At 43.5% G+C, this 18,374-nt stretch overlaps 1 protein-coding gene across 4 annotated transcripts; it reads left to right on the forward strand.

Moving 5' to 3' along the window:
- The first annotated feature begins 1,437 nt into the window (after positions 1–1,437).
- LOC127330891 (sterol 3-beta-glucosyltransferase UGT80A2) lies at positions 1,438–14,326 on the forward strand. 4 transcript variants are annotated; one of them, XR_007869455.2, is made up of 14 exons: positions 1,440–1,868; positions 2,048–2,220; positions 2,603–2,845; positions 3,003–3,114; positions 3,205–3,375; positions 4,450–4,513; positions 4,598–4,655; positions 5,442–5,619; positions 6,526–6,656; positions 7,817–7,919; positions 8,010–8,075; positions 8,366–8,413; positions 12,627–12,776; positions 13,810–13,874. XR_007869455.2 is itself a non-coding variant. In XM_051356959.2 (14 exons), the coding sequence occupies exons 1-14, from the start codon at positions 1,739–1,741 to the stop codon at positions 13,990–13,992; spliced, it is 1,821 nt and encodes a 606-aa protein (XP_051212919.1). In that variant the 5' UTR covers positions 1,444–1,738; the 3' UTR covers positions 13,993–14,326. The 4 variants fall into 4 exon arrangements, 3 of the variants coding, with proteins under 3 accessions (XP_051212920.1, XP_051212919.1, XP_051212921.1); XM_051356959.2 differs by having other exon boundaries at positions 1,444–1,868; positions 8,010–8,086; positions 13,810–14,326; XM_051356960.2 differs by lacking the exon at positions 13,810–13,874 and having other exon boundaries at positions 1,438–1,868; positions 12,627–12,778.
- The last annotated feature ends 4,048 nt before the right edge of the window (positions 14,327–18,374 follow it).

The raw sequence follows: 18,374 nt of genomic DNA on the forward strand, positions 1-18,374 counted from the left end.
GCGGCGTGCAGCAAGTGGCACGACGTACAGGAGCTCGACAAACATGTTGTGAGCGGCGAGGAGTATGAAGCAAGGGTATACTCACTCGCTGTGACTCCTCCGTCGACCTTAGAACGCCGAGGTTTTAATCTTGAATCGCCGACCTGTTTGCCAGTCTGTTTTTGCAGATTCGCCGGGCGCTGGACATGTACGCGAACGACAACGACGGCCAGATGTTCAAGTACTTCAACGTGTTCGCCCGCATCTCAGAGTGCGAAAAGTGGAAGACGGTGCGCAAGAATCTCGCCAACAACAAGGGTGAGAAGTACAACCCCGACGAACCTTCCCTGCCGCGTCGGTGGGCCGCCCCGAGCAAGGCCAGAAGAAGCTGAAGAAGGCCGGCCATCCAGCCGACAGGTTGCAGGCGTCCTTCGACAAGTGCTAGGCGGACGCGAGGGCGCACGCCGCCGGGAGGGACGACAAGCACGACGTGCGGTGGAAGGCCATGCTCGCCAACCAGGGCGTCCAAATTGCCTTGCTCAAGGAAACAACGGCGGCGAAGAAGAGGAACACCGATCTGGCGTTCCTGATCGGCGGCAACGACACCAACATGGACGAGGAGACGAGGGCTTGTTACGACGCCCATCGCCAAGACATCCTCCGGCCACCGTCGGCTCCTTCGTCCTCCGCTTCGACGTCTACTCCCGCCGCTTCGACAACTGAAGACGCCGATGCTTCACCTGACGATGCCACGCCAGACGCCGATGCATCGCCCGATGCCGCGCCAGACGCCGTTGCTCAGGACGGAACCGCCGATGAGCCTGTAGTCGTCTAGTTTCGATCGCCGGAATGTGGCTGATCCGATCCCCGGACATTGGCGATTCTTTTGTGTAGCGGGAAGACAATGTTTTGAATCTATCGCCGCTGATGGGCGAAAGCCGAGGGTGCGACTGGAAAAATGTTGCCCCCACGCCTATTTTACATCCAATCCGGCGTTTGTTAAATCCGGATTTTCGTCCGGGGGTCGAACGGCTGGGATGCTCTTACTTGTGAGTAGATCCCATGTTCATGTGGGTATAGAATAAATTAGCTATGATTTCGTAATAAGTATTTGGTTAATTTTATATTTATGTGGTTTTATTATGCGTCTAGGGCCTCTGGCTTAGCGCTGGCGTTGTACCTGGGCTAATGCGATATTTATTTCATGGAAAAAAATAGCGCGCTATTTCAGCGCTAATAGCACGCTATAGCGTTTTTAGACAGCCCACGCTATATCATTTCGGCGCTATAGCACGCTATAGCGCGCTGTTAGCACGCTATAGCACGCTAATAGCATATTTTTTGGCCGACGCTATTTTGTTATAGCATAGCACCCTATTTTTTTCCTTGTTTTATTTTTATTTACAGAATTCCTTTCCTTTGTCTCGTCTCGTCTAGTCTCGCTTGCAGCTGAGGATGGATTCGTTGTTGGAAAAGGACCAAACGAGGTCCAGATAGGAGAAGAAAATCGACAGCAAAGCAAAGCAGCGCAGCACATCACATCACAGCGAGGCAGGCAATTCCTTCCTTCCCGCATCTTCCTCTCCGCAGAGGCAGAGGCAGAGGCAGAGGCAGCGGGGCCGACCGCCACCGCGCGAACCCGCCGCTCCCTTCCCCCTCTCCGCCGCAACAGGAGGAGGCAGAGGCCCAGTCGGAGGAGGGGTAGGGAGTAACCGCCGCGGCAAGTCTGGAATCTCCGACTCCACGGGGGCGTGTACAAATGGCCGCTCACGAGGCGAGCGGCGGGGGAGGCAAGGGCGTGGAAGAGGTAGGAGACGCGAACAGCGGAGACCGCTCCCTCGGCAGCCCCGGCCCGCCCGCCGCCGCCGCGTCGACGTCTTCTTCCGCAGGTAACAGGGCCTCTCGTTGGTTTCTGTACGCGTGGTGGACAGGGCAGACTAGGGTAGAGGAGCGGGGGATCTTACCAGAGAAATACTTGTGCTGGGTACTGCCCAGTGTATGCTAATTTAGGCATGGTGGTGGTGGGCGAGTCGTATGTTCAGTTTCTCAAGTCATCCTTCCTTTACAGACAACGGAAATCTCCATAGATCAAGCACTATGCCAGGAGTCATCAAGGATGCTGAAATAATTGCTGAAACTACGGGACCATCGAATTTGGAAAGGTCAAAAACTGAGAGACGCCGACAAAATAATGATCCTGCTAAACAGTTATTGGATGATAAGATTTCCATAAGGAAAAAGGTGCGTATAAATTAGCCTGTCCATCTCGTCTTTTTTTTTTCTTCTTTCTAGCTTTTTCTTCATGCTGTTGGTGTGTTTCACCTGTTTATGTAAACCTATGAGTTAATAAACTTTTAACTATGTTAGCATCGGTATGTAGGTTGTCACTACTATGTTTGGGACTAAGATTTTTTAATATGTAACTTACATCTCTATAGAAATTTGGAACTGATGAAATTGCAACTAATTTAGCAGGTTGGAAAGATATAGTTATGTTAAATCTTGTAAGTTTAAACAAACTGTGCGTGGTAACCTGGGACATGCCCAAGTATCAGATGCACTCATTTTATGTCTAGCCAATGAATGTTTTTTTTTAATCCCCTCCATATCCAATTTCACACAGCTCAAAATGTTAAATCGGATTGCTACAGTGAAAGATGATGGAACTGTGGTTGTTGATGTACCAAGCACTCTGGATTTGGCTCCAGTTGATGTTGGAGCAGATGATGGCTATGGTGATGTCACCGTTGAAGAATCATTGGATGGAGCAGATATACCATACAGACCTCCTATGCAGATTGTTATACTTATTGTGGGTACAAGGGGAGATGTTCAGCCATTTGTTGCTATAGGAAAACGCTTACAGGTTAGTCCAAGCTAACGTTGTTGTTAATTCCATATTTCTGTGTTGCTGTCTGGGAACTTCGGTTTGCTCATGTACCTCTCTTTCCAGCTTAATGTCAGTATGTCACCAAATTGATGTTTTCCGTTATGACAAGGATCATCTGTGACCTTTATTGTAGGATTATGGACACCGTGTGAGATTAGCCACTCATGCCAACTATAAGGAGTTCATACTGACAGCTGGGCTGGAGTTTTTCCCACTTGGTGGAGATCCAAAACTACTTGCCGAATGTATGTTTGTATTGTGATATAATTGTTTTTCCCAACTTTTATATCATACGAATACTATTAATTTCTTTGGTATATTCACACTCTGAGCAGACATGGTGAAGAATAAAGGATTCCTTCCTTCAGGCCCATCAGAAATCCCTATTCAAAGAAAGCAGATGAAAGAAATTATATTTTCCTTGCTACCTGCATGCAAGGATGCTGACCCTGACACTGGCATTCCTTTCAAAGTGGATGCAATTATTGCTAACCCACCAGCATATGGTCAGTACATCTTATTTACTTTGGATTTTTTTTCTTATGATGTGTGTTACTTACCCAAAAACTTACAGTTGAAAGGAAAATCTCTCTTACTACACAACCTTATGCTCTATTTCTTGGCAAAGAGAAAAATATCAGTATTTGGAACATACTCATTTAAATCGCTGTTAGGATGAGGATCCTCTTAGCACTTATACCTCGACGACCAAGTTGCAGAACACTATTCAACATGGTTCTTCTCAATGAAGATCCTACATCCCACATGATTATGAGATTTTATAATATTATTTGAATCCTGAATACCTCGCTCACACACTGCTCAATCTTACAACATTCAGTTTAGTTTACTTATACAGACCAATTTGATGTAGGCCATCTCAATTTCTTACTTTATGCTTTATCAGGGTGATGGTTTACTTTATTTTGCCATTAATAAGGAGACTGGCTTAGTAATAAACTCATAACGATCTCTTCCCGTTTCACCTTTTCTCTAGAGGGATCACTTCTGTGCCACCGCTTGAAAATGGATATTTTTTTTGACAATGGATTTTGTGCACACACGCCTGGGTGTGGGTGTTTCCGTCACCGTCGATTTATTCCTCGAGATTCCTGCTCGCCATGGTAGATGGAAAAGTAGCTCTCTCTCTCCTCCTTTTATCTGACTCTCAGAGCAAACAGTGGCGGAAACACCCACACTCATGCGTGTAAGCACAAAAGTATTTCCATTTTTTTTACTGAAAAATTATGCAAGTGTAACAAGTTGTATTGCCTTTCATTCGCCAAATTCAAAAATTTCGAAGAAATAATGGTAAAAAAATCAGAATAGGGAAGAATAGTCATAATCTTAATGAACTGCATGCCAGTTGTGAGGAGATGAAAAGATATGCTGAATCTTTATTTTTAGCCTCTAGTGCCACAGGATGAGGTGATACTGTCTCGCCTATGTGTTTGCATGTGCCTTTGGATCATTTTATTTTTCATATTTTTCTCTTTTATTATATGATCCAGAGAACCATGTTAATTTACTTCATTAGTATATGTAAAATTACGAATTTGCTGACCTCAATATTTATTCAGGACATACACATGTGGCAGAGGCACTAAAAGTACCCATTCATATATTCTTTACCATGCCATGGACGTGAGTACTGTTATTCTGCTTCCTTTCTGAAGACATTTGCTGAGTAATAGTCATTTTGAGATCTAACTTATGCTGCTTGTTTAGGCCAACTAGTGAATTTCCTCATCCTCTTTCTCGCGTGAAAACATCAGCTGGATATCGAGTGAGCTTATTTTGTATTTACCATATGTTCAGAGTATTGGGTGATTTGTTTGAACCCAATGTAAATCGTTGCAAATTTCATGAAAAGGATCACACAAATAGACATGTGTGAAAATTATTTTAACAGAAATAAACAAAGAATTGCTATCTATTATCATTTGTCTTTTGGGGCATCCATGAATCGAGTTAAAACTTAAAAGTTTGGGGTCCGTGTGATCTTATGGAGTAGTATCACTAAGGTATTTTCTGTCTTTGCTGTAGTGAATCTTTGAGTAGCTGTCGTATATATGCCTGAACCTTGGTTATTGAAATCTATAGTTGGTTATAGCTCATGCATTGAGGCAAGGCTGGTCTTTGATTTATCATCAATCCGAAAACCCTATGTTTCCTTCACCAGGAATTTGTTCTGTTTATTTGTATTAACTTCTTGCACATGTATATTTGTATTAAGTAACACAAGAGATTGCTTTAGTTTTCTTGAATCAAGCGGAGTACAACAGCCGGATTCTTGATTTCTTGCCGCTGCCTGCAGGACCATATAGTCACAATATAAGCATGAAGTGTCTTTTGAGGACAAATTATTTCGCTTCATTTACTGGTTTCAGTTGCTTAGATGTGCCGGTTTGGCTAGCTTCAGCTTTTGCAATCATAACAAATAGCCCAACCTAACTAGCTGAAAGCATCGTCTAAAGATCTACTTGAACTGGATGCCCTAGATTTTATTTCTACAAATAGTATCATTTTCTCAGCTGATCTGTTACCTTCTAATGTATGTCTACATTTGCAGCTTTCTTACCAAATTGTTGACTCTATGATTTGGCTTGGGATACGGGATATGATAAATGAATTCAGGAAAAAGAAGTTGAAGCTGCGTCCAGTAACATACCTAAGTGGTTCACAGGGTTCTGGAAGTGACATTCCTCATGGATACATCTGGAGTCCTCATCTTGTCCCCAAACCGAAAGGTCTCTGATTCAATTTAATTTGAGCTGAAACTGAATCATGCTTAACCTTTGCTTCTCTTGTGTTAGTTGCCATTTGCCAATGTTCAAACATTTATATGGTTGAATGATTTTTTTCTACTGCATTTTCTTTACAAAATACACATGCGTCATTTGGTTATGTTCTCTATTTATGCATGACAATGTGGATCAGCAATTACTAGTTAGCTACAAGTGCAGCTTTCGGTGAAGTCACAGTTGCCAAAACTCTGTGATACATGATACATCATGTATTGCACTTCATGGAAGAGGGGCTAGTAATTCAGAATAAAACAATATCATTAGGTGATTCCATCCTTCTTAGGGTGTTAACTGTGAAGTGGGATCCCACTTATAGTGCATTTTGGCTTTTCTAGTGCACTGAAATTTGCACTAGAAAAGCCAAAATGTATAACTGGGACTTAGGTGGGATCCCACTTGACACCTTCTCCTAGTATTATGATAATTGAATCTGGTGAGTTAAGTGGTTAACTAGTTAATGGTGATGGCACTAGTGATCTAGCATACTTGAATTATTGCATCAGTTCTTCAAACTTCTTGATAGTTTACTTCAAGAGTAAATTTGTGCATGCCAACTATTTGAGCAGTTGCATCCAGTTTCCTGTTATCTGTAGCCTAGCAGATTAAAATTTCAGGGAATACTGACATCATAAGGAAAGTCCTAGAATATGCGCATGATTATCGCTGTTAATTTTGTAAGGAGCTTTTATTATTCATATTGAGATTCTAATTGCAGTTGTGATGCACAAATGAGCAGCTTATTGAAAAAACTATAACATAAAAAATTCCGACTGAGTTATCCTCGACTCAGTAACTTTGTTGTGCATGATCTTCAACTTAAGGTCAAAGCTGCCATATATTTGAATGCAGACTGGGGCCCCAAGATTGATGTGGTTGGATTCTGCTTCCTCGATCTTGCTTCTGATTACGTACCTCCTGAAGAACTTGTGAAATGGCTTGAAGCTGGTGACAAGCCCATTTATGTTGGTTTCGGTAGCCTCGTAAGATCAGTTTGACCTTATATGTGCTGTTCATTCTGATTTGGTGCATTAGTTGACCTACTGTGTTCCAACTTGTTCAAGATGTGCTGGCACATTTGTTGGCCTAGATTTGTGTCTACAGTTTAAATTTCCAAGATAGGGTCAATGGCAGCAAATGCACATTGTGGATTAGTGAACTTCTTCATGTTTTACTGCTGAAAATGGCTTTGTGCTTTTGTCACTGCTTCCAATAGCAGGTATTTAGAAACTGGTTTGTCACTTAGAAGCTTTGCAGCATCTGATAGCAGAAGCTATTTGTGTGCTTGAGGGCATGGGTACTGATGTTTAGCTCTTGTTCATTAGAAATATTGTATACGGATGGTAGGAGATCATTCTTAGATACAAAATGCTAACTGTCCAAAAAAAGTTAAACTAATTAAATTCATAAATATGTCATTTGCGATATTGCAGTTTTGTAACAATTCTGCAGTTGCTGTTTCATGTTTTAGTCTCAGAAGAGGTCAATGCCGTGTAAATGTCTTGGTTCATTGTGTAATTTGTTGTACTGTCCTTCAGGAAGTGTGATGTTCAATAGCATGCACTTGAACTTTCTAACTTTAACTACTAAAGATGTAACAAATTTGTAATCTTTCAGTTACACATTTATCTAAAAACAATAGTTCAACTTGCATGTTTGAGACTGCTGATATCCGAAATGTCTATTTTTCAACAAATTACTTATTCTGGCATGAACACTTGAGCATATGCACTATTTTGTTGTTCATCCATATGGAGATTGCAGGTTGCTGAGGAAAATTGTTCTCTTCTGATTATTCTTATAATTTTCCTGTGTGTGATTGCTCTCTGCCACACTCATATGCCTATGCTAGCCATGTATGATGTACCTCTATGTACAAGGTTTAAAAATAAGGAAATACAATATTACATGAAATGGTAGGGTACTATGAGAGCTCCTTGTTAGATGCAGTTTGCTGTTGTGGTGTTGTTATATGCTATGGCATCAGTTGGTTAGAGGAATCTTTACTAGTTCCAGTAAGGGTTTTCTGTTGCATCCAAAAAATCTCTCATCTAACTGAAATTTTAAAATTGTAATGATGTGTGCTTTTGGGAAGTCACCCCAATTCCTTAACTAATTTTACATTTTTTTCGTGATATACTAGCCAGTTCAAGATCCAGCAAAGATGACTGAAACAATTGTCCAAGCACTCGAAATGACTGGACAGAGAGGTATCATTAACAAAGGGTGGGGTGGCCTTGGGACCTGTAAGTTCATCTCGTGATTTGTGTGCATGTTGCACCATATGGCCGTGGCATATATTTTGTGTCTATTCTTAATTCTTGAACCTTTTGCAGTGGCAGAACCAAAAGATTCTATATATGTGCTCGACAACTGCCCTCATGATTGGCTTTTCCTGCAGTGTAAGGCAGTGGTAAGCTATTGCTTGTTATTGTGCATGAATTGTACTCCCTCCATCCCGTAGAAGATGTCGGAGATTTGTACCTATACACTAAATAGTGTCTAGAACTCTAGATACATCCAAATTTAGACAAATCTTTGACATCATTTTCGGGATGAAGGGAGTACTATCTGTTATAAATATAATACTATTATTTTTGGTGATCATCAGTCAATCTTTATGTTATGCTAATAATGTCTGTTTGTGTGTTCTGTTGAGTGTAGGACTCACACTTTCTTTTTACCTCCATAGGTACACCATGGTGGAGCTGGAACGACAGCTGCCGGCCTCAAAGCAGCGGTACTCTCTTCCACCCGCCCCCTCCCTCTCACCCTCTCTCTCTATGTAGTGCAAAGTAATGATGTGCTTTATACTCGTCGGTTACACTATGTAACGAGCCATTCATCACAATGCCACATGACTTTCACACTATTCGTCAGTTCCACTATCCGACGGAAGAATATGAAATAAAATTTTGAATGTAAAACTTTTGGCACGACCCAAAATTTGTTCCAAAATCCATTCTCGATCATGCCCGTGGGTTGATATTTCTTGATTTTTTCTAAGCCTTAAAGAATTTCACGGTTAAAAATCAGTTTTTTATTTAAAAATTCCTACGCTGTAGCGGGAGTGAAAAAATCAACTTCTAGTTGATCTATCCATGTAACCTCACTTTATTGTTATATTTTTATTTGATATGCCTAGATTGTAAGGTGATACCTGGAGAGTGTTGTCCATCAGCATAAGCTTGTGGCGGTTGATTTCCGCTTTCGACTTCGTGTCCAGCGGGATAAGCGTGTGAAAGTCGCTAGAACCAAGTGGTGGAAGCTCAAGGGGGAGGTAGCCCAGACTTTCAAGGAGAGGATCATTAAGGAGGGCCCTTGGGAGGAAGGAGGTGATACGGACAATATGTGGATGAAGATGGCGACCTGTATTCGTAAGGTGGCCTTAGAGGAGTTTGGAGTGTCGGAAGTAGAAGCGAAGTTAGGGATACCTGGTGGTGGAACACTGATGTCTAGAAGGCTATTAAGGAGAAGAAAGATTGTTTCAGACGCCTGTACCTAGATAGGAGTGCAAACAACATGGAGAAGTACAAGCTGGCAAAGAAGGCCGCAAAGCGAGCTCTGAGTGAAGCAAGGGGTTAGGTGTATGAGGACCTCTACCAGCGGTTAGGCACGAAGGAAGGCGAAAAGGACATCTATAGGATGGCCAAGATCCAAGAGAGGAAGACGAGGGATGTTGACCAAATCAAATGCATCAAGGACGGAGCAGACCAGACTGAGAGCTCTACCGTTGAACTGGACAACTCCTTTGATACCAGTAGGCGTTTTGTGCGGCGAATCTAGGAGTTTGAGGTCAAGGAGTTGAGAAGGATGAGGGAGGCAAGGCAATGGGCCCTGATTGTATCCCCATTGAGGTGTGGAGAAGCCTCAGAGACATAGAGATAGTATGGCTAACTGCTCTTCAACTCCATTTTTTGGGCAAACAAGATGCCAGAAGAATGGAGACGCAGTATATTAGTACCAATCTTCAAGAACAAAGGGTATGTTCTACCGTGGAATTAAGCTTATGAGCCATACAATGAAGCTATGAGAGAGAGTCATGAGCACCATTTAAGACGAATGACAAGCGTGACCAAAAATTAGTTCGGTTTCATGCATGGGAGGTCGACCATGGAAGCCCATCTTCTTGGTACGACAACTCATGGAGAGATACAAGGAGCAAAAGAAGGACCTGCATATGGTGTTCATTGACTTGGAGAAGGCCTACGATAAGATACCGCGACACGTCATCTGGTGGGCCTTGGAGAAACACAAAGTCCTAGCAAAGTACATTACCCTCATCAAGGACATGTACGGTAATGTTATGACAAGTGTTCGAACAAGAGATGGAGATACGATGACTTCCCGATTAAAATAGGACTACATCAGGGGTCAGCTTTGAGCCCTTATCTATTTGATTTGGTGATGAATGAGGTCACAGGGGATATACAAGGAGATATCCCATGGTGGATGCTCTTTGCGGCCATCATCGATGATAGTCGAAGGGATATACAAGGAGATATCACATGGTGTATGCTCTTTGCGGCCATCATCGATGATAGTCGAACGAGGGTCAATAGGAAGTTAGAACTATGGAGACAAACCTTGGAATCGAAAGGTTTTAAACTTAGTGGAACTAAAACTGAGTACATCAAATTTTAGTACTACTAGGCACGAGGAGGAGGAGGTTAGCCTGGATGGGCAGGTGGTGCCTCAGAAGGACAACTTTCGGTACTTGGGGTCAATCCTGCACAAGGATGGGGATATTGATGAAGATGTGAACCACCGGATCAAAGCCGGATGGATGAAGTGGTGCCAAGCTTCTGGTATTCTTTGTGATAAGAGAGTGCCACAAAAGCTAAAAGGTAAGTTCTATAGGACAGCGGTTCGACCCACAATGTTGTATGACGCTGAGTGTTGGCCGACTAAAAGGCGGCATGTTCAACAGTTAGGTGTGACGGAGATGCGCATGTTGAGATGGATGTGTGGTCACACAAAGAAGGACCGAGTCCGGAATGATGATATACGAGATAGAGTTCGGTAGCACCGATTGCAGAGAAGCTTGTCCACCATCGTCTAAGATGGTTTGGGCATATTAGTGGACGGCTAAAGCATGCTGATAATGTCAAGAGAGGACGGGGTAGACCAAACTTAACATGGGAGGAGACCGTAAAGAGAGATCTGAAGGAGTGGAGTATCACCAAAGAACTAGCCATGGAAAGAACCGCGTGGAAGCTTGCTATCCATGTGCCAGAACGATGAGTTGGTTACGAGATCTTATGGGTTTGACCTCTAGCCTACCCTAACTTGTTTGGGAATAAAGGCTTTGTTGTTGTATTATTGTAGACTATGTCTTTAAATTTAATACTCCCTTGAATCTAAATTACTTGTCACTGATAGAGTTGTCTGAATATATTCATATCTAAAGCTTGGATAGAGTACTTTCCTTAGTGAGCATGCTGGTTGATCGATCAGGTGGACCGTATTGGCTTTAGCTTGTATAGACTACATTTCTTAGCTAGCTAGCACAGCCAGGCCGTCGAACTTGGTCTTCGGCAGGTGCGTGTGTTATTATTATTGTCCCTCACCCCTCACGTACATGGCTGCGCTCAACAGTGGGGCTCGTCCTGGTGAGAGGTTCTCTACGATGGTCCTCCCGGCGCCGGCGACTTACCTCCAAGTTGGTCGTCACGCTGTTGTCCTTGATGGATCCTCCAAGAGCTGTTTTCATCATTACACAACTGTGCACACCGCACGTGTAGCATAACTCTGCACGACCCCCTTTCTCTTTGCCAGTTTTTCCATTCCGCGTCCAAGATGCTGCCGCTGCCTCAAATCCGGCCATCGCGGTAGTGAGAACTTGTGCAGTTGCACCTGTGCACATCTGCAGACTATCATTAACATAGCACCATCCACGAGAAAGGTAGATTGGCTCATTACCAGAAATTGGCGATCACGTCCATGACAACGGTACGTGAGGCGGTCGTGGTCTTGTGCCAGCGCTATTGTCTTCCAGTCGTGAAGGCTTGGTGTTGCTCTACGTGTCGCTGCAGTGCACGCCTCCTAACCAAATCTCTAGTCGCCGTCCTGGCGCGGAAGATGAATACAGGAGAGCAAGCACGATGCTGCCTCCTTGGAATCGAGGAGGCTTGGGTGCGGTCTGCGTGTCGCTGCTGTGCAAGCCTCCTAGCTAAAGCTGTGGTCGCCGCCCCAGCGCGGAAGATCGAGTATAGGAGAGAAAGCACGACGCTGCCTCCTTGCAATGGAAGAGGCTTTGGTGGTGGTTTGCGTGTCACTGCCGTGCACGCCTCCTAGCCAAAGCTCTGGCCGTTGCCAATCCATGTAGGCTCCAGGTGATGGACGTGGAGGGATCCCACAGCGAGGCTGGCTGACGCTGGCTAATCAGCATCGCAGGAGGAATCCTGATCGAAATCGAGAGGAAGAACAAGCAGAACGGAGAAAAGTGATCAATCAGTACGCGTGTATAAGTACAGGAGGGTTGGCCTGCGGCCGGGGGAGTAATTTGGGTCAGATTGTGGTGTGGCAGAGGAAACAGAGTCCACCACGATTCTTTTTACTTTCCTGCACGTGTATGAACCAACCTTGGAAGCCATGGGCGGCACAAACGAAGGAAAACTCTCCGATAGACGATGGAAATCACGACTGTCGATGGAGAAACAGTTCGTACTTTATTATTAGGTATAGATAGTACTACTAGAAGTATAATTTTCAACCAATTGTTACAAGGTAGTTCTTACTAACAATCTGTTGAAATCAATTTCTACTCAGTGTATGCTTGCAGTTATTAGCAGAATTTCTCTCTGATAAAAGACATATTACTGTCTATAACTAGCTCAGTAACTGACAATTAGCTCCTTATCATAATATTTTCTATTTTTCTCTAAAAAAAATGCTCGAATGCTGGGACCAGCTCTTTGAATGAGTTCTAACTCAGTATATTTTTTATTTAGTGCCCTACAACTATTGTACCTTTCTTTGGCGATCAACCATTCTGGGGAGACCGGGTGCATGCTCGAGGGGTAGGGCCTGTGCCTATAGCAGTTGATCAATTCAATTTGCAGAAGCTAGTTGATGCTATAAAATTCATGTTGGAGCCAGAGGTAACTTATCCTTTGCACTTGGGCAGAAATACACAATCAATTATTGATGCTATCTTTTCTTTTTGGTTGATATTACAAATAGATAACAGTTGTACGGCAGAGATGTGTGTAGGTAGGCCAGACACAATGTTGCAAAAATGATTGTGATATACTGGTATACAAAATTGCTAGATTATAACCCAGCTAATTAGAAATATATGTCCATGATCCATCCTCCATTTAGAACCTAGAACTTTGGAACATGAAGTCATGAAAATTTGGTTAGGATATACGCCCTCCGTCCCTTGAAGATTGTCTGAGATTTGTCTAAATTTAGATGTATCTAGACACTAAATAGTATTAGATGCATCCAAATTTTGACAAACCTTGGTCATTTTTCGTGGGACGGAGGGAGTATTAGGCATTCCAACATGCTATTTAAGTTCAAACTAACTTGGTAGATTTTCCTCTTTGGCCCCTATACTGTAATTGAAACTTTCATGTGTTGATGACTGTAATTCAAACTCTAGTTTCATGTGTTGATGTTTAGTCCACATCAATAATGATTTTTGTTCACTTTCATTCCTGCAAATTTAAAATACTTACCATTTCTTACGATTGTTTTGTTGGTTAACGAGCACATTTGTAGTTCTATGATTTCCTCCCTTCCCCCACCTTATAGCATTTTGCACGCGCACCAAAGAAAATTGACAGCTATGTTAATTTCTGTTTCTAGTGAAAATCAAGTTGCAACATAACCTTCTCTTTATAAAGCAATGTCCAAATATTCAAGATGAATGATCATTTACTCGAGGTTCTAAAAAGTTTCTGCTGTTAGCTGACACTCACCACTGTGTTGAAACCCAGCAGGGTTCCAAAAGCCAGGTACCAGTTATTCAGATTTAGGTTCTCAAACTGGACTGGCTTTTGGGATATGTATGCATGAACCAGTATTGAACTGTAATTTCCAAATTGAGAAAGTCCGTTACCCATTACTGGTTTGTATATAATGATCTCTTGGCTAGTAAAATTACAGCTTCCCGTGTGCTTGTAGGTGAAAGAAAAGGCTGTGGAGCTAGCCAAGGCCATGGAATCTGAGGATGGTGTAACCGGCGCAGTTAGGGCCTTCCTCAAACATCTGCCTTCTTCAAAAGCAGATGAAAATTCACCCCCACCTACGCCGCCTGGCTTCCTCGAGTTTCTAGGCCCAGTAAGTAAATGCTTGGGGTGCTCGTAGTTATGTGCTGATCAGACACAGGTCTATCATTTGTCCCTGTCAAACCAAGAGATTATGAAAGCTGTCGGCTGACGCGGTACCAATATTCTGCCAAAAAGAATGTGGAAGCTCAATTTAAGAAGGCAAATAATATCTGGCTTGGAGTGAGCTTTATCGTTTTGATCATTTGCTTGTTGGGTTTTGTGTTGTATACAGAATACTTGTCCGGTAATTTGATACTTGCATCATTTTGGTGTGGTAGTGACCTTGGTGTGCGGCAACTGACTATCTCACATGTATTACCAGGCACCTTGTGCATATGGAAAACTTGAAAAGGAGAGAGCAGATTAGTTCAGTTACTTGTTTACACTTATTTGTTTTGAAACTGCCAAGACATGTTTGTTTCAAGTATTTTAAAATAATGCGGAAACTGGAACTTGTAAGTTAAAGTTTTAGAAATTTGAGTGTTTGTATATTCAAATTAGAAAAATCATGTATCTACCCTCTAACCCTAAACTCCGTGTTATGAAGTCAAGCATAAAGAGAAAATGGTTTTGAGTTTTAAACATGGAAATATCAAAAACCTCCCAAAAGCTTCATTTTAGAATGACTAAGTAGGATCCAGGCTTACCTTTTTCATTTTCATGTTTTAAATTTATTTAAACTTATTTAAATCTTGGTCAAACCTAGGATTTAACCAAGATTCAAATGCCATAAAAATTCAGAAGAAAATAAAAAAATCAAAAAATCAAAGCACATAGTCTTCTTATGTCATATAGTAAGAAATTGATAAACAAGGTCTAGACATATTCGAACCAGAAAAATCATGTATCTACTTGATGAGGTCTAAGACCTAGTTTGTGGCCCAATCTCGCGAAATCGACCCGAAATCAAAAGGGGAAAAGAGGGGAAGACGAAGAACGGGATGAACACGAAAAATACACACGCACACCAACCCGATACAATCGACTTACACTCCCGTGACTCGATAAATCACGCCGGTAGAATCACACTAGGAGAGACCACGAGGTTGAATCCCGGTGTGAGAGATCGGTGATGGAGACGAACACTTGTGCGAGAGAGAGTGGAGCACACTAGAATCTCACACACAAATATCAATCTTCAACAAGAGGTGGCCTTGATGAAACACAGGAGATAATCCCAGTTCATGAGCGTCGCTCTAAGATTATCCAATTCTATGTCTAACCCTAGCAAATGAGGGATACGTGAGCACATATAGCTCAGAATTTAATCAAGGGTAGTTTGGGGCAAAGGCTAATTAAGTTACAACCGTTGGATGTCGTTCAATGGCTCAGATCTGAGTTCATTCGCGTGCGAGCGGTACCACGGGCGGAGGTACCGGTCGAGGTACCAAGGAGAGTTTCAAAATGGACGAGGCATTACTGTGAGTCGGGGGCTCCGAGCGGTACCTCGGCCGGAGGCTCCACCCGAGGTACCGGGGAGCACGTTCTTCATGTACTGGGGGACGGGTACCCCCAGCGGTACCATGGCCGGAGCCTCTGGCTGGAGGTATCGGCCTCCCTTTCCTCCCACGCCAAGGAGGTACCGGCCAGCAGCCCCTGCCGGTAGTACCGGCCAGGAGGGGCCGGTACTACCGGCCTCCCTTCCATGCGCGCAGCCAGGTTGGAGCTGGCCTCCGGCCAGCCATGGGTGGAGGCTCCGGCCTCCCTTGGCCTGGAGGCTCTGGCCTCCCTCTTCCCTCTTCTCTTCTCTCCTCTTCCTTCATCTTCTCTTCTCATGTCCTCTTCCTCCTTCCTTTCTTCTTCTTCCTTCTTCTCTTTTAGTCCATTGACTTTAGCTTCTTCTTCCTTGAACAATGGTGTGTCCTCCTCCTCCTCATGTCCTTGATGAGACTTGTACCTAATGACACATAACACACCGGCATGAGGCAGCATTCCATCCAGTGTCGTACCAAGATCGAGGGTAGCGAGGAGCGAGTTCACCTTGTCTTGTATAGCCTTCACTCGGGCTCGTGTCATCGGTCCACTTGGGGGACTAGTTGGACTTGGTGTAGTGTCGACCTTGGGCGGGGCTACATCATCTCCCCCCTTGGGGAAGAGTCGTCCTCGACTCTTGTTCCTCCTCATCTCCATGATAGGGTGAGAGATCCGAGATGTTGAAGGTGTTGCTCACCAAGTACTTAGAGGTTGGTATGTCAATGACGTAGGCGTTGTTGTTGATGCGCTTGAGGACCTTGAATGGTCCATCTCCTATTGGCTTTAGCTTGGAGTTGCATTCATGAGGGAACCTCTCTTTGCGAAGGTGAATCTCCTTCTTCAAATATCCTTTCCTTCTTCTTGGCGTTGAGGCGGGTAGCTTGACGAATCACATGCTCTTGGATGGTTGCTCTTGTGTCTTCGTGTAGTTTCTTCATGGCGGTGGTGCGCTTGTTGAAGTCCATGTTCGTCCTCTCATGAAGAGGTAGTGGGAGGATGTCGAGGGCCGTAGGGGGGTCGAAGCCATAGACGATCATGAATGGACTCCGTGATGTTGTGGAGTGCTTGGCTCGATTGTAGGCAAACTCCGCGTAGGGGAGGCACTCTTCCCATGACTTCAAGTTTTTCTTCACTAGTGTTTGTAGAAGAGTTGAGAGGCTTCGATTGACCACTTCCGTTTGTCCGTCCGTTTGCGGATGTTAGGATGGTGAGAACAAGAGCTTGACTCCAAACTTTGCCATTAGTAGATAACTCATAAGCTTGACATCTCTATCCGACACAATGCTTGCCGGTATTCCGTGTAGGCGAACGACTTCCCTGAAAAACAACGAAGCAATGTGTGAAGCATCACCGGTCTTATGGCATGGTATGAAATGAGCCATTTTAGAGAACCTATCCACTACCACAAAGATCGAATCATGCCCATGTTTTGTTCGTGGTAAGCCAAGTACAAAGTCCATGCTTATATCCGACCATGGTGCATATGGAATAGGCAAAGGTGTGTAAAGACCATAAGGGTTGGTGGTGGACTTAGCTTGAAGGCATGTAGTGCAACAGTTGCATAGGTGCTCCACGTCTCGCTTCATCTTTGGCCAATAGTAATGAGTGGATAGCATCGAGAGTGTCTTGTGACGTCCAAAGTGTCCCATGAGACCACCTCATGTGACTCTTGCAAAAGCAACTTTCGAAGAGAAGACTCGGGTATGCAAATTTTGTTAGCTTTAAACAAGTAGCCATCATGCAAGTAGAAATCATCAAATCCTCGTTCAACGGAACACTTCTCAAAGATGGGTCCAAAGAAAGAATCGGAAGGGTAGAGTTCTTTGATCTCCTCAAGACCCAAAACATGAAAATCCAAGCTAGTGAGCAAAAGATTGTTCTTGCGGGAAAGAGCATCCGCGACCACATTGTCCTTTCCCTTTTTGTATTTGATCACATAAGGGAAGGACTCAATAAACTAAACCCACTTAGCATGTCTCTTGTTCAAATTTGTTTGACTTTTCAAGTACTTCAAAGACTCATGATCGGAATGAATAACAAACTCTTTTGGCCAAAGGTAGTGTTGCCAAACTTCAAGAACACAAACCAAAGCATAAAGTTCCTTGTCATAAATAGGATAGTTGAGGCGTGCGCCATCAAACTTCTCACTATAGTATGCCATGGGTTTTCCATCTTGCATAAGAACTCCACCAATACCGAGTCCACTTGCGTCACATTCAATTTCAAAAGTTTTTGCAAAGTTCGGAAGGACGAGAAGTGGTGCCTCGGTAAGGCGTTTCTTCAATTCATCAAAAGCATTTTGTTGAGCCTTGCCCCACACAAACGGGACATTCTTTTTGGTAAGCTCATTTAAAGGGCAAGCAATGGTGCTAAAATCTTTCACAAAGCAGCGGTAGAAATCGGCAACTCCATGGAAACTTTGAACTTGACCAACGGTGGTAGGCGTGGGCCAATTATGTATGGCGTCAACCTTCGAAGAATCGACTTCAATGCCATTGGCGGAAATCACAAATCCAAGAAAAACCAATTTGTTTTGGGAAAATGTGCATTTGGGAAGATTTGCATAAAGCTTCTCATGGCGTAAGATGGATAAGACTTCTCTCACATGTTGCACATGGTCCTCGAGATTTTTGCTATAAATGAGGATGTCATCAAAGTAAACAACCACACTCTTGCCAATGATAGGTCTCAAGATATGGTTCATGAGGCGCATGAAAGTTGATGGAGCATTTGAGAGGCCAAATGGCATGACAAGCCATTCATAGAGACCAAGGTTGGTCTTGAATGCCGTCTTCCATTCATCACCAATTGCCATGCGGATTTTGTGGTAGCCACTATGAAAATCTACCTTAGAGAAAATCATGGCACCACTCAACTCATCAAGAATGTCATCTAAACGCGGAATGGGATGGCGGTATCGAACGATAATGGCATTGATGGGCCGGG

Source organism: Lolium perenne, chromosome 2, assembly GCF_019359855.2.
Source record: "Lolium perenne isolate Kyuss_39 chromosome 2, Kyuss_2.0, whole genome shotgun sequence".
NCBI lineage: Eukaryota > Viridiplantae > Streptophyta > Magnoliopsida > Poales > Poaceae > Lolium > Lolium perenne.

What these genes read in the sequence shown, in the direction of transcription:
- LOC127330891 (XM_051356959.2), top strand. Translation starts at nt 1,739, where the DNA reads ATGGCCGCTCACGAGGCGAGCGGCGGGGGAGGCAAGGGCGTGGAAGAG. An exon ending in GTCGACGTCTTCTTCCGCAG is followed by an intron (nt 1,869 to 2,047) that starts GTAACAGGGCCT and finishes CTTCCTTTACAG; the next exon opens with ACAACGGAAATCTCCATAGA. An exon ending in CTGCCGGCCTCAAAGCAGCG is followed by an intron (nt 8,414 to 12,626) that starts GTACTCTCTTCC and finishes TTTTTTATTTAG; the next exon opens with TGCCCTACAACTATTGTACC.